Source organism: Elephas maximus, chromosome 2 (assembly GCF_024166365.1).
Source record: "Elephas maximus indicus isolate mEleMax1 chromosome 2, mEleMax1 primary haplotype, whole genome shotgun sequence".
NCBI lineage: Eukaryota > Metazoa > Chordata > Mammalia > Proboscidea > Elephantidae > Elephas > Elephas maximus.
The window spans coordinates 160,228,649-160,242,992 of NC_064820.1; the positions used below are offsets into that span (position 1 = coordinate 160,228,649).

At 38.0% G+C, this 14,344-nt stretch overlaps 1 protein-coding gene across 2 annotated transcripts in view; it reads left to right on the forward strand.

The window, feature by feature from the left end:
• Nucleotides 1-1,088: 1,088 nt before the first annotated feature.
• Nucleotides 1,089-14,344, forward strand: part of RBM27 (RNA binding motif protein 27) — a 68,137-nt gene continuing 54,881 nt past the window's right edge. For both annotated transcript variants that reach the window (XM_049873987.1, XM_049873988.1), the window contains exons 1-2: nt 1,089-1,332; nt 12,183-12,301. In XM_049873987.1, the coding sequence (XP_049729944.1) occupies nt 1,274-1,332; nt 12,183-12,301 (178 nt within the window). In that variant the 5' untranslated portion in view covers nt 1,089-1,273. The remainder of the gene's footprint in view (nt 1,333-12,182; nt 12,302-14,344) is intronic.

The following is a 14,344-nucleotide window of genomic DNA, read 5'->3' on the forward strand; positions in this document are numbered from 1 at the left end:
AACCTTGCTCTATGGATATTTAGTATGCTTGCTTATCCTGGGCTGGTCCATCTGTTTTATAGGAGGTATGTGCTCATGAGGTATTTTTCAACATGTTATTATTATCATGTATAACCCCAAAATCATTCAGCTTTCTAGAAGGGACCCTGTTTTGCTCACCAGTGGACCCCAGTCCCTTATACAAGGCTGATACATAGCAAAGGTTCACTAATTGCTGTTGAATAAACAACACTGCCAAGCCAGTGATTTCCAAACTCCAAAAGGCATTTCTGAGCTAGTACAAACTAAGTTGTCTATTTCAGTAATTTCAAAATTAAAAAAAAAAAAAATTATTTAAAAAATCTTTTTTCCTGACGAAAATTCTCCCTGCAAAAATCAAAACTAAAAACTCCTTTTAGATATGCCATTAAAAAAAAAAAAAACTATTAGAATTTGTTTCACTTCCTAAATAGAGTATACATTAAAAATAAGTGGTAAAATTGAGATGGCCTCAGCCTTTTACATTCGTGCGCCACGTTTTAAAAACGAAGATTATTGGAGTCCAAGGCATGGTTGTCAGGAGCATTCTGCATAGTGTAAGCATAGCCGCAAAAATCGCAAGCGTGAGTGGCGATCAAAATGGGTGTGTTAGGAAGAAAAAAGTAAATTTTTACATTCAGTGCAATGTGTCGAACGTGAACGTCTTGCACCTTGTGTTGCAGATTTACTACAGCTGAGTCATTTCGGGACACGAGTGTGTGTGTTTCCAGGAAATACGAGAGGAAGAAACCAGGCTGAGGGGCTCGCCGGGTTCCCCCAAGCAGCCCTAGCACCAGACACCGGTATTCAGTGGCGGGCGCCGGCGTGGTCAAAAAGAGGCGTCGCGGCCCCTTTAAGAGGCACAGCACCTTCTCCAAGATACCATCTTGCACCAGGAGTTCACTTGCGCTCTCCACCTACCTTGCTACATCCCTCCTCCTTAACTGGGTACGGCCGGCCGGCGGGGCGGGCGAGCCTTTTCATTGGCGCTGAGCGCACAACCCTCTCTACTTTATTGGTTAATGTGCTCGCCAGTCGGCGCTGTCTCCCGCCTATCTGAGCCATCGCGTTCGGTTGAGTGAGGGCTCTTGGGTTAGTTCCTGTTAGGCCCGGGCCGGGGGAGTAGGTTGAAGTCTCCTAAGATGCCGGGTGGGCTGGGGCAAGGGGAGCTGTGAGGTGGTCGTGAGGAGGCAGCGAGGGGAGACCCACGGCAGGCCCGAAGAAGAGAGGCGGCCGAGCCCGCCTTCCCTGCACCATGCTCATAGAGGATGTGGATGCCCTCAAGTCCTGGCTGGCCAAGTTACTGGAGCCGATGTGAGTGAGGCAGGCTGGGCCGGCGCCGGCGAACGTGGGCGTTGGGGGCCCGCGGGGGCGTGGGGGGAGGGGAGGCGGTGGGGGATGCAAAGGGGCCGCGGTGCGGAGGTCCGGGCGACGTCTTCTCTGTAGTACTATCACCATTGTGGGGGGGAGGGGTAGAGCAGCAGGGGCGTAGAGGCGGTGTTGATGGGGAACGGCGGGAGGGTAGGGACAGCGAGGGCTTTTTAAATATAAATATTGGGGCGCTAGAAAGGATAGCAGGAATAGTGAGGGAATTTAAGATACTGCTATTTGAGGACGGAGAGGGATACATAGTAGAGCTATCGAGGGATTTTTTACTTGTGAATATTGGGATCTTGAAGGGAATAGCAGGATGTCGAGGGCTTTACAAACGGTGTTTATCGGGGGCTAAAAGGACTGGAAGGAGGGTATCGAAGGCTTTTAAAAAACAGTAGAGCAGAAAGGGATAACAGGGACACCGAGGCTTTATAGCGATTATTGGTGTGCTCTAAGGGTTCAGGAATATTGAAGGATTTAAAAAATATGAGGAAGCTGAGAGATGTGGGCATCGAAGGGTTCTGGAAATTATTGGGACGCTGATAAATATCATAGCAAGGATATTAAGGAACTGTGAAGTATTATTGAGGAGTGCTGGTAGAACAGATTAATATGTAAATACCATTGGGAGCTGGGAAAGAATTTTGAGGTTTTTATAAGTTTAGTTGGAAACCCTGGTGGTGTAGTGGTTAAGTGTTACGGCTGCTAACCGAAAGGTTGGCAGTTCAAATCCACCAGGCGCTCCTTGGAAACCTTGTGGGGCAGTTCTACTCTGTCCTATAGGGTCGTTATGAGTCAGAATTGACTCAACGGCAGTAGGTTTGGTTTCGGTATAAGTTTAATTGGAGTTCGAAAGGGCTATCCTGGTATCCAATATTATTGTTGGATGAGGGACTGAAAGGGATGTGCCTGTAGCATCTAGGAAATTTTCAATTCGGGTATTGGAGGCCTAAAACGGATAGCAGGAAGAGTAAGGGCTTTGTAAAAATTGTTGAACAATTGGAAGCAGAACTGGAAGTATTGGGGTGTAGGATTATTATTGAGGGGCTAAAAAAGATGAGAGGGACTTGTTCTTCTGAAATATTTTCAGTAGTATTAGATAGTGGTAGAAATATTATTGGGAGACTTAGAAGGGTTAGCAGAGCTATCAACTCTAACCCTTGTTTGCTTTATAACCATTCCAAGGGGTAGGGTTGTGGAGTATTTATTTGGGGGACTGGGATATAACTAGTCTGGAGCAGTTCTCCTAGGTGGAAGGAGAAAGAAGGTTGGAGGGCTGGAGAGAGAAAAATGCCTTTAATCCTCTTGGGAAAGAGGCACACTTGGAAAGGGAAAGAGGTTCATTTCCTGTCCCCTCCTTATTTCTGCCTGAATATCCTTCTTGGAGATTGGGTGAAAAAAAAGGAGGAGGGGGTAGAGGAAGAGATGGGCAGGCTCTGGTTCATTAGATCAGATCCCTTTAGTGGAAAAATGGAGTGTTTTTCAGAGGTGGATATAAGGGGCAGTTTGGAAGATGTGTAGGCATGGTAAAGTTGGGGCTATTGGGAGACATTGTGAAGCTGCTTCCCTGTTTATTTCCTGGTCCTCCTGAGGAACCTTGTTAACTAACTAGTTTTTGTTTTTCGGGTTTTTTTTTTTTTTCTTGCTACTTTGGTTTCTTGGGGTGGACAGTAACACCTAGGAAAAGAGTTATCTGCAGACCAGTGTGTCAGCCCTTTGAAGGCAGAATGTGAAGGGAGGCAACTTTAGGGGATGTGGCATTTATGTTCAGAGGATAAGGAGTGTGTGAGTAGAGCACAGGTATGAATAAAGGCACACTAAGGGCTTCTGAGCTTTAGGTCAAAAGTGATCTAGTTAAAGTGAAAATGACTTCTGGACACACTTGAGAATTTTGTAGAAGGATATGGGCATCTCAAGTAATACATCATACTTACCAATAAAAAGTTTTGGGGCACGAAGATAGAGATGGATTGTGGCGAAGGTAGGAAATAGATTTAAGGAAATTGACCGCATATGGAAAAGGTTGAATAAAGAAAAATATATATTTTTAAAATTTTTATTCTTAACGTTATTTAAGATTAAAAAGAGAAATCTCTCTATTTTGTACACCTGCTGTTCGCCCCCCCCCCCCCCTTTTTTTAAACACTCTTCCGTACAAGCTCTGATTTTCTTTGTTGGCAGAGATACTTTTAAATGTATTAAAGGTATATTTTATGTCTTAGGTAGAAAGTAACAACTTTTAACACTGTAGTTACTCTTTCTTTTTTTTTTAAAAGCTCCCTAAAATGTCTTACTCAGGGCAATGCATTTTTTTTAATTTTAAAATTTACTTTGGGTAGGAACTTAAACTTTCTAAGCATGTTTTCACTTGTCTTTTTTTGGCTATTCAAACTGATAAATGTTCGTAGATATTCTGTAATTTTCATGGGTAAAATTAGCATTCAAAAGGATTACTTGAAATTTAGTTTTTCCATTTGTTTTGAGTTATATGTTCAACTTACAGCACACGTCATGCTTCTTTTTGTGTTTTACCTTTTGGTACTTAATTAGGGCTTTTAAAAAAGAGATCTAAATTCTTCAATTACTTAGCGCTTAACAATATACAGTCCTGCCCTGCATAACGTCCTTTTGGGCAACATCTGACTGCATATACTGTGTGGTACCGTAAGGTTAGAATAAAAAAAAAAAATAAAGGTTAGAATAGAATTCAGAAATCTCGAACGGACCGGAGAACAGACAGACAACCAGAGAACAGACGTAACCTAACGCAACAGATTCCCACAGCAACTTGTGTATCTCATGTCTATTGTATACAAAATGATTTCGCTGCCAGGTGTATTTAACTCAAAATTTTAATATAATAGGCTTTACCATAGTCAGTTCTTAAGTAGAGTTGTCAGTAATTTGGGTGTTTGTAACCTGGGGACTGCCTGTAATATGGTGTTCTCACGACATCCAAATCACATAACGTCACATAACGTCCTGTTTCATAGAGCATGTTGTGGATGTTGAGTGACAGATGACTGTCATGGTTATTTATGGAAGTGTTAATAAGAAATCATAAATTCAAATGCAGATACATATTTTCATTCTTAGTGTGTTGTCATGGGAAATTATTTTTTTGTTTGGTTAGACATCCTAAAGTGTAATAAATGATACGCTGAAGTGGGATATATTTGTAAATTTACTTTTCGCATATTCTAGATTCAAGAAAATTTTCATAGCAGATTGGCATGTTGCTACAACATAGCATTTCAGAGCATTTGTTAGACTTTCAGATAATGTAATTTGCAGTGGCTATGTTTTTATGTTGGAATCATCATACTATGTGCACACAATTTCCTATTGCATTTTCTTATTTAACTTACAGTTAGCGAAACTTATAAAAGCCTCCAATATTTAGGGATTTTAAAACTTGTTACATCTTGTCACTGATGAAACAAAGGCATGTTAACAGGAGGTGCTTCTAAATTAATCCAGTTTACTTGAGATCATTTACAAACTAGAAATGTCAGGGGTGTTAGAGCTTATCTATTACCTTCCATTCCTTTTGTAGATGTGGAACATACCTATTACTTCACCAGAGGAAAGGTAGAATGAGAACACCTGGAAGAGAGGACTCTTTAGCTGGCAGGGAAAAACCCAGTACCACCATTTTTTGTTGGCAGTGCAGTATAAAGGGAGGGAAACAATATCTCAGTCTAAAAGACTGTATAGAGATCATGCACAATTTGGTCATGTTGTGGTTTCTTTCAGTCAAAAATGATTGCTCATTTTAAGTAGTGAACTCCTTGAAAGAAAGGTTCTAAGTAAATTCAGCAGGTAAATAAATCACTGAAGAAATTTCTGTGACCTTAGACAAACTTCAGGCAAGCATTTTTCAATAGCATGCATTTCTATTAAAAAATATTGTATTTAGTGGGGAACGTTTTAAATTACTTCATAAGCGTTTTTACTCCTGCTTATGAATACTGTAGTAGTAGTTGGCTTATTGTAAAAATTTGTCTAGATGTACATTTTAAAAAGTGATGAGATTTGTAGTACTTTTTGGTCAGTTTTATATATGTACACATGTACATATATACTAGTAGAGCACAGATATGTGAATCATGGCATTTAGTTTCTAGTTCCTTATCAATCTCTAATTCACAGTTGACCTTGGAGAAATTGTCTGACCTTTCTCTATTAAACAGGGCAATTAGCCTGTTACCTACCTGACAAGTATGGTGTGACTATTAATGATGCACACTATAAAAAGTGCTTTGTATACCTCAGAAAGAATCATTCTATAAATATAAACAAAATTTTATAGTTCTTGAAATATGAAAATAAACTCTGTGCAAAAATATTTTGCTTAGTAATGTTAAGCACCACTGCCATTTATGAAATAACAGTCTGTTGCAGGATAGAGAGGCTCATTGCATGTCCTGTAGGTAGGAACAGAAATTACTGATGAAAGCCACACATAGACTTGTGCAGTTTCTGTGAGTTCTGGCCACGTAGCAGCGTCTTTTTAAGTGCACTAGGCTCAAATTTATTGGTTCTGTGGTCATGGGGGATAGTCTTTGGTTGAACTGTAGAGTTAACATGCTGCTATGCTTTGTAATTTTATCAAGTTAAACTTTGGCTAGTAATCTCCGCAGTTTACCAAATGAGAGGAAAAAGTGTTCCATCTAGCAGCTGTTAGACCTGACTTCCCTGATGAATAAACTGGTTAGGTTTAAATGAGTATTTTGGAGGTATTTTCTTAAGATTGAGAACTACTAATAATTTTCTAAGATATACTTGGTACTTCAAAGAATTAGTATGCCTCTAAAGGGCTGTGGGACTTGTTTAAGGAGACCATTCACTCTCTCATAGAAAAGGACTTGTTTGACCAGAGGCTTCTTGGCAAATTTTAGTCTACTAAGTTAACAAATTCTTATGTCCTTTGGTCTGTCTCCTGATATATGTCTGACTTCATTCTCCCTGGCCCAATTGCTATAGGCTAGAAGCCAGAAATTGCTTTTATAGCCCTATGTTTCCTACCACTGTTTTCTCTCATCCTCTCACAATGTTCGTACTTCGTTATTAATCTCTTTTATACCATTTGTTATTTTTATACTGTAATTATTTGTTTTCATGTTCATCTCTTGGCCCCTTGACTGCAGAGCAAGGTCTTTCTTGCTCAGAGTAATTCCATTACCAACTAAGAAGCTTGGCACTTGGTAAATACACAATAAATGTTTAAATGAATGAAATTCCACGTATGTACATTTAGGTTGGTATTAACAATTAGGAAAGTAAGTTTTTTTTTTTTTTTTTTTAATAGTCTTAATTTTGTTGGTATGTTTAGCTGGCCACTACTGTTCTAGGAGCTCTAGTCAAAATATCAAAATGGTGTTCGCCATTTACAGATACATATATTTTCCCCCACATCATATTCCTCCATGAAAATCCCTAATTAATTAAGGGGAAGAAGAAAGCTTCAGCTTGAAAAGAAGTGGACGTACCAATATTTTGATATCTCTAGTATGTGCTAATAGGTTCCTAGAACTTAATAGTCTTTGACTTATACTTTTGGATTAAATCAGCTCTGTTTTTACACATTTTTTCAGTACAGTCTTATCAGTATATTAATCTGAACACAGATCTCACAATTTTTTTTTACTTTGTTTCCCTAAAAAAAAAAAAAAAATTATTGCGTTATACAAAGAGAGAAAAGAAATTATTTCCGTGTTTATTCCAGTTTCTCTTCTGTGTATATACTTTTATGTAGTTTTAATCAGACTCCACCTAAAATGTTGCATCTTGTTTTCTCCTATTGATATATGTATTTTTCTTATTTGTCTATTGTTTTTATAACCGTCACTTTGAATTGATGCATAATGTTTCATAAACATCCAGCAGTAAGAGAATGGTTACCTTGTCTAAGTAATGTTGTTTGTATACAGTAAATATTTAATGTTTCATAGGTGCCGGTATATTTTCTGTATTTGGCTTTATTTCCTTAGATTAGTTTTCCACAGGTTTAAGTGTTGGGTCAATGAATGTGAACTGTGTTTTATTATTGTAGTAAGTATATGTATAACAAAACATTTGTCATTTCAACATTTTTCACATGTACAGTTTACTGACATGGCATTTATCATGTTGTACAATCATTACCACTATCCATTTCCGAAATTTTCTGTCACCCTTAACAGAAGCTCAGTGCCCCCTGAGCAGTGACTCCTCACTCTTGCCAGTGGCAACCACTAATAGACTTTGCTGTCTATACGTTTGCCTGTTCTAGATATTTCGTATTAGTGGGATTATATAATATTTGTCCTTTTGTGACTGGCTTATTTCATTCAGTGTAGTGTTTTAAGAATATCAGCATTTGTAACAGCTTAATGCACAGTGGAATCAGGAGATTTTTCTTTGTCTTCTCCAGTAACATGAACATTAGTTGCCTCACTTCTAAAATGAAGCTCACACTAAGGTAGAACTTAAAGAAAATTAAACCCATATCAAGAAACGTGTAAATTTTTCTGAAAGTGGAAAAAGTTTAAAAAGCTTTGGCCTTTTTGCTAAATCAGATGGACCGCAATGGTTTTTTAGTAGTGTTTCTTGGCTTGGAGCCTAAGATAGGACGTTCACTCTTCAGTCTTGGGTTGGGGTATGTCTGACGTCTCCTGTAAAGCTGGTGTGCCGGCTCAGCAGCAATGTGATACAGCTGTGATAAATATTTCATTAAAGAGGAAAAGGTGAATTGAGATTTTATAGAAAAGGCATTTTTAGAGTGGTATTTGTTAGTTTCCCCCTGAAAAAAATTCATTCTAATTGATTTCGTTTTTCACATAACTTAAAACATAGATAATTGAAACATGTTCTTATAATGGTAAGCCAGGTGTGGATTTTAAGGAGCCTTTTTTTTTTTTCATATTTGTAACTTACATTAGGCTTTAGGAAATTTCTTTTGTTCTCCATTTAAAGTGAAAGATAATATCAAAGTTTAGGATATGTTAAATTGTTGTGCAGGGTGCCCTGGTGGCTCAGCAGTTAAACACTCAGCTATTAACCAAAAGGTTGGCCCTTTGAACCCACCCAGTGAGTCTGTGGGAGAAAGACCTGGCAATCCACTCCCATAAAGATTATAGACTAGAAAAACCTGTGGGGCAGTTCTACTCTGTCACCTGGGGTCGCTATGAGTTGAAAATCAACTCGATGGTACGTAATAACGATTTTACACATATACATTAGAAAAGTGTATGTGCTATGAATTAGATTTTACTAATGAGGAATTGCAGCTGACCTTTAATTCCACAGGTGTACTGCCTGCCGCTGTTGAGTGGATTGCTTCATTTGTCTGTGCCCTGATTTGTTGTTGGTTGCTGTCTGTGGGCTCTGACTCATGGCAACCTTATGTACAGCAGGGTGAAACACTGTTAGTTTCTGTGCCATCTTCATGGTCTTTGGAATGTTTGAGTCCATTGTTGTGGCTTATATGTCATCCATCTCATTAAAGATTTTGTTTTTGCTGACGTGCTTTACCAAACATGATGTCCTTTTGTAGCATTTGGTCTTTTCTCATGACGTATCCGAAGTAAGGTAGTCAAAATCTCACCATCCTTGCTTCTAAGGAGCGTTCTGGTTGTCTGTCTTCTAAGACTGATTTGTTTGTGCTTTTGGCAGTCCACAGTATATTTAGTTATCTATAAAATGAATCTAATAATTCCTTGATTATGTCATTAAGACCCAATAGTAACTTACGATAGGTATTATTACCTTTTCTAATCTCTCTGTTATAGTGTTGTATTGGAAACCCTTTTTTGTCTAGAACTTTTTTTAACCTAGCCAAAGATAAAAAATTTTAAAAACCTCTTCCGTTGTAAAATATACTCATCCCTATAAAAAAAAAAAATCAAACATAAATGGGTTCCCATAAGCTTAGGGACCGCATAAATAGCTAAAAGGTTTTAAGTTCTATCCTTGGGTAAGAAGCCCCCCCCCCCAAAAAAAAACCCCTTTGCCATCGAGTTGATTCCCACTCGTAGTGACCCTAGAGTAAAACTGCCCCATAGGGTTTCCAAGGAGCGACTAGTGATTTGAACTGCTGACGTTTTGGTTAGCAGCCAAATGCTAAGCCAGTTAAGAGGAGTAAGAAACGATATTGGGGGTGTGGGACGTAGCCCTGGATTTTTCTTGTAGCCTATCAAGGATCTCAGTCATGCTTGGGTTTTTGTGATATACTTCTGGACATCTGTTTGTACTGTGCTGTAACTGCAGTATTTTAGTTGTCAGTTTCTAAATATTGTACCGTAAGAGGTCAGTATGTTGAAAGAACAAATACGAACGATAATAATTCAGCATAAAGCTCCCCAATGTATTTAAGTTTCACCGTTCAATTACTTTTTTTTATTCAATTAGAGTGACTTATTATTGCAGGCTGGCAATTTCCTTCCTAACACACTTTATGGATACATGTTAAGAGCTGTTAAATTTAAGTGGTTCAGCTCTTTTGGCTGTAAACGTGCTTTTGTACTTGGTGCGGAATTCTATCAGTAACAGTCAGTTCTCTTACATTAAACAAATAATTGGAGTTTTCCTGTAACCGTTCATCTTGAGTTGTAAAAGACCATGACATCAAAATGTATTTCATCAAAGCAGCCTAACTTTGCATTTGTTTTCCAGAGTCTGAATACTGAATGTATGTCTTATATGTATAAGATACTTGGGTTTGTTTCTGAATGTTTTGCCTCTTTCTCACTAGAAACCTCATATCCTTGCCCACCTTATACCATGAGGTCATGAGATTCCTTCAGAGTTCTCATAGTACCAGAAAAAATAACATTGCTTCTTCTTGTCATTCTTATTTATCTTTAAAAAAAATCCTTTTCTATGTCAGAATGTCCTCCTTATCCAGGATCTGAACTTTATTAGTAAAGATAGAAATGTGATTTTTTTTTTCCTTTTCCCTCCATGTGAATGTTAATTAGAACTATACTGATCAAATATCCTACTGTTCTCGGGGTGAAATTAAGTCTCTTGACACATTGCTATTTTAAGGTGTGGTGCAGTGGTTAAAGTGCTCGGCTGCTAACTGAAAGGTCATTGGTTCAAACCGACCAGCTCCTCTGAGGGAGAAAGATGTGCAGCCTGCTTTGATTTACAGCCTTGGAAACCCTATGGGACAGTTCTACTGTGTCCTATAGGGTCGCTATAACTCAGAATTGACTCTATCCATAGCAGTGGGCTATAGAATAGTCAAGGTGGGCATAGCATATATAACATTTTTTTAAGACAGAAATACTGTATATCTATTTTAGAATTTAGTAGTTGGACTAAGTGATGTGCTCATAATTCTCCAAAATGAAATTTGTGTTTTTTACTTTAAAAAAAAACCATGACTTTCTTTTAAATTGCACATTTTCATTAATATGTAACTCATCATCTTTGGTCCTTATACTCTCTCCTAGTGCATATTGACCCTTGCACATGATTTTTTTTTAATTAGCTTTCAGTTTTATAAAATTGACAATCATTGAAATGGGCTCTATTAGAATTTGAAACATAAAATCAATAAAGATGTTTAAAGAAATCAGCCTTTCCCACAAACAATGCTAATATTGGCAGTGAAAAAGATTCTGCTATTGTATTGAGATATCAGCTTTAACAGTATAGATTAGAAGAAATTACAGGTGCTGGGGCTGCTTGCGCTTTAGTTATCTCATAAAATTGTTAGATATGTGATGATACTCTTGAGCTGAAACTCTTTAACTTTCTGGTTGACAGTGGAAGCCAAGGATTATAGCACAAGATGAGTTATTTGAATAGTGTTTTATACGGATAGGATCACTTTGCTTGCATAATGTTTTCATTTGCTATCGTTCCGAATTTTTTCATTTACTGTCACAGCAACCTTATGTAGCCCCAAAGGATATGTGTTACTTAAATGTGTTTTCATGGAGAGATCTAGAATATCAAAACTGTATATATTTAAAACATGAAACTTTGAGTTCCGTGTGATGTAGATAAACGTTAAGTCTGACAAATTGGTATAAGTCAGGAGCTGGCAACTCAAGGATCATGTGTTGCCCTGGCATAATACACGGTTTTGAGTGTCAAGGTCATGCTACTACTGACTAAAAAAAAAAAAAAAAGACGTAGATAAAAGATTATCTCTGCAACCCTTCCACTTTGCTTATCCTTTCTGTTTCTAACACCCCAGATCCTTATCTGTTTGGTCTTGATTTTTCCAGCTAAAGTGTTTGCCAATAATATTTAAGCTGCAGTCCCTCTCATGTTCTCACTTTTTAGAAGATTCTTAGGATATTCATTGAAAAGATTAGTAGTGGGGGTGATTGTCAGTTTTGGGTGTTGGTAGCTGGGGTCGTAGGGAGAGTAGTCTTGAGGGGAGGGGAAAGCTGTCCCATCATTTCGCCCAGTTGTTCCTCATTGGCCACGTGGTACAGATGGTCCCCAGGGCATTATTGTCAGTGCTTCTGCAGGCTGGGAGTAAGACAGCAACTTTGGAGTTAGTTGCCACCCTTTTACCATTGAGAGAGCACATAAATGTAGATTTGGTCCAAGATTCTTGGTATAATTAAACCTCAAAAATAGGATTCAAACTGACTCCTTTGTAGAAATAAACAGAAGGAAAATCTCACTTTGAGTATTTATGTATCATTTTTAATAGTCACCTGTGTTTGCAGTCACTTTTTAAAATAAAGCGTTTTACCTTTGGCTTTCCAAAATAGGGTTGACTTCATCAGTAACACTATGGTTTAAAAAATGTATTTTTAAAGCTTTGTTTTTTCTTTAACTAGATGTGATGCTGACCCTTCAGCCTTAGCCAACTATGTTGTAGCACTGGTCAAGAAGGACAAACCTGAGAAAGAATTGAAAGCCTTTTGTGCTGATCAGCTTGATGTCTTTTTACAAAAAGGTAATTATTACAGGTCTTCACCCAAGTATTTAAATATTTTAAATTTAAAGCTTACTGGTAAAATCTTGAAGATATAAGATTGATAGGAAAGAGAGTGGTCAGGATCTTTCGAATACTTGAATGTACTTCTGTATGCCCAATTATTTATTATGTGTTTTGGCAGACTGCTTTTTTTTTTCTTTCACTTTTCCCTTTTCCTTCTGCTTCTTTTTCCTTTTCTTTTCTGCTTTTCTGCATTGAGCCCAAATGCTTTTTAAGTGATTGGGTCCTTGGCAGCTTGAGGCAGAGCCTAGTTGATGCTTGAAGGGTAAGAGTTTAAGAAAATAATGCTGCTTATTCCTGCTGTTTCTTAGGATAATGAGTCCATCTTTATTTTCCCTCTTGGCTATGTTTCTTGATATGCAAGATGTGGTGGGCACGATCCTCTTCTTTGTGCGTTTAACTTCTTATCAAAGCCCTTTCCATGGTCAGCAGAGCTTATCTGAGGCGTCCCCTGCTGCCTCTCTGATCTCATGTCCTATCACTCTCCCTTACTTGTTCCACTTTGCCACATTGACCACCTTGGTGTTCTTTGAACATGGCAAAGATGCTCCCAACTCAGGGCCTTTGTACTTGCCATACCTGTGCCTGAAACATAGTTACCTCCCTCTTTTTATCTTTGTTTTCAGATGTCATCTTATCAGAGCATTTTCCCTTGAGCACCTCATGTACAGTAGCACAACCCATGTCTCTAGTCACTCACTCTTCCCAATCTTGCTTTATTTTTTCATAGCACTTGTCACATTCTGTCATACATTTATTTGCCAGTTTATCTGTCTTCCTCTCCCCTTATTTGTCTTTCCACTTGTTGAGAGCAGAGACTTGGAACGTAGAGAGCTTGGCACATAAAAGATATTCAATAAATATTGTTGAATGGATGTACAGGAATATGGATAATACATACCTATTGGTTGATCTGTCAGTGATGAGAAGATATCCTTTAACACAAGTATCTACTGAGAAAGAAAAGATAGTAAATATGGCTTCTCGATGTAAAAACACACAATTACATATTTTTTCGTGCATATTAAGCATTTTTATATCCCCAGAATATAACACTTAACAAATTTTTCCCCAGTACAGTATTTTCCTTTCTAAATGTATTACATTAAAGCTGAGTCCTGTGAAATGTTGAGACATGAAAAAAGACTAAAATACAAAACATAGTAAAGACATTTAAGAGGCAAGTGTATGTTTATTGGACGCTGTTATTAAGACCTTAAAGGTTTTTAATAAATTTTTTTTTAATTACAAAAGAAGTACACAAAAGGAAAAATTATAAAATACTTTTTAAAAAAGGAGAAAAAAATAAACAGTCAAAAATTTGCCGCTAGACACCGCTGACTGCTTAATAGAGAGTCCTGGACAGAACTGGAGAAAAATGTAGGACAAAATTCTAACTCACACAAAAAAGACCAGACTTGCCGGTCTGACAGAGACTGGAGAAACCCTGATAGTATGGCCTCGGACACCCTTTTAACTCAGTACTGAAGTCCCTCCTCAGGTTCACCAATCAGCCAGAGATTAGAAAGGCACATAAAACAAAATAAGACTAAATGATCACACCAGCCCAGGGGCAAGGATGAGAAGGCAGGAGGGAACAGGAAAGCTGGTAACGGGGAACCCAAAGTTGAGAAGGGGAGAGTGTTGACACGTTGTGGGGTTGACAGCCAGTGTCACAAAATGATATATGTGTTAATGAGAAACTAATTTGCTCTGTAAACCTTCATCTAAAGCACAATTTAAAAACTCATTGGCCTTGCAGAATTCTATTTCGGATGTCTGGCATTGTTTCTATCACCAAAAAAAAAAAAAAATTTGTCCATAGAGTTAAAAATTACTCTTACGTACTTATATACGTCCTTCTGGGTTAGTGCCATCCAGCAGAACTTTCTGTAGTGTTGGATGGCTTCTGTACCTACGTTGATACGCCAGTGCCATTATTGAGCATTTGAAATTGGCCAATATGACTGAGGAACTGATTTTTTTAGTTTTAAGTAATTT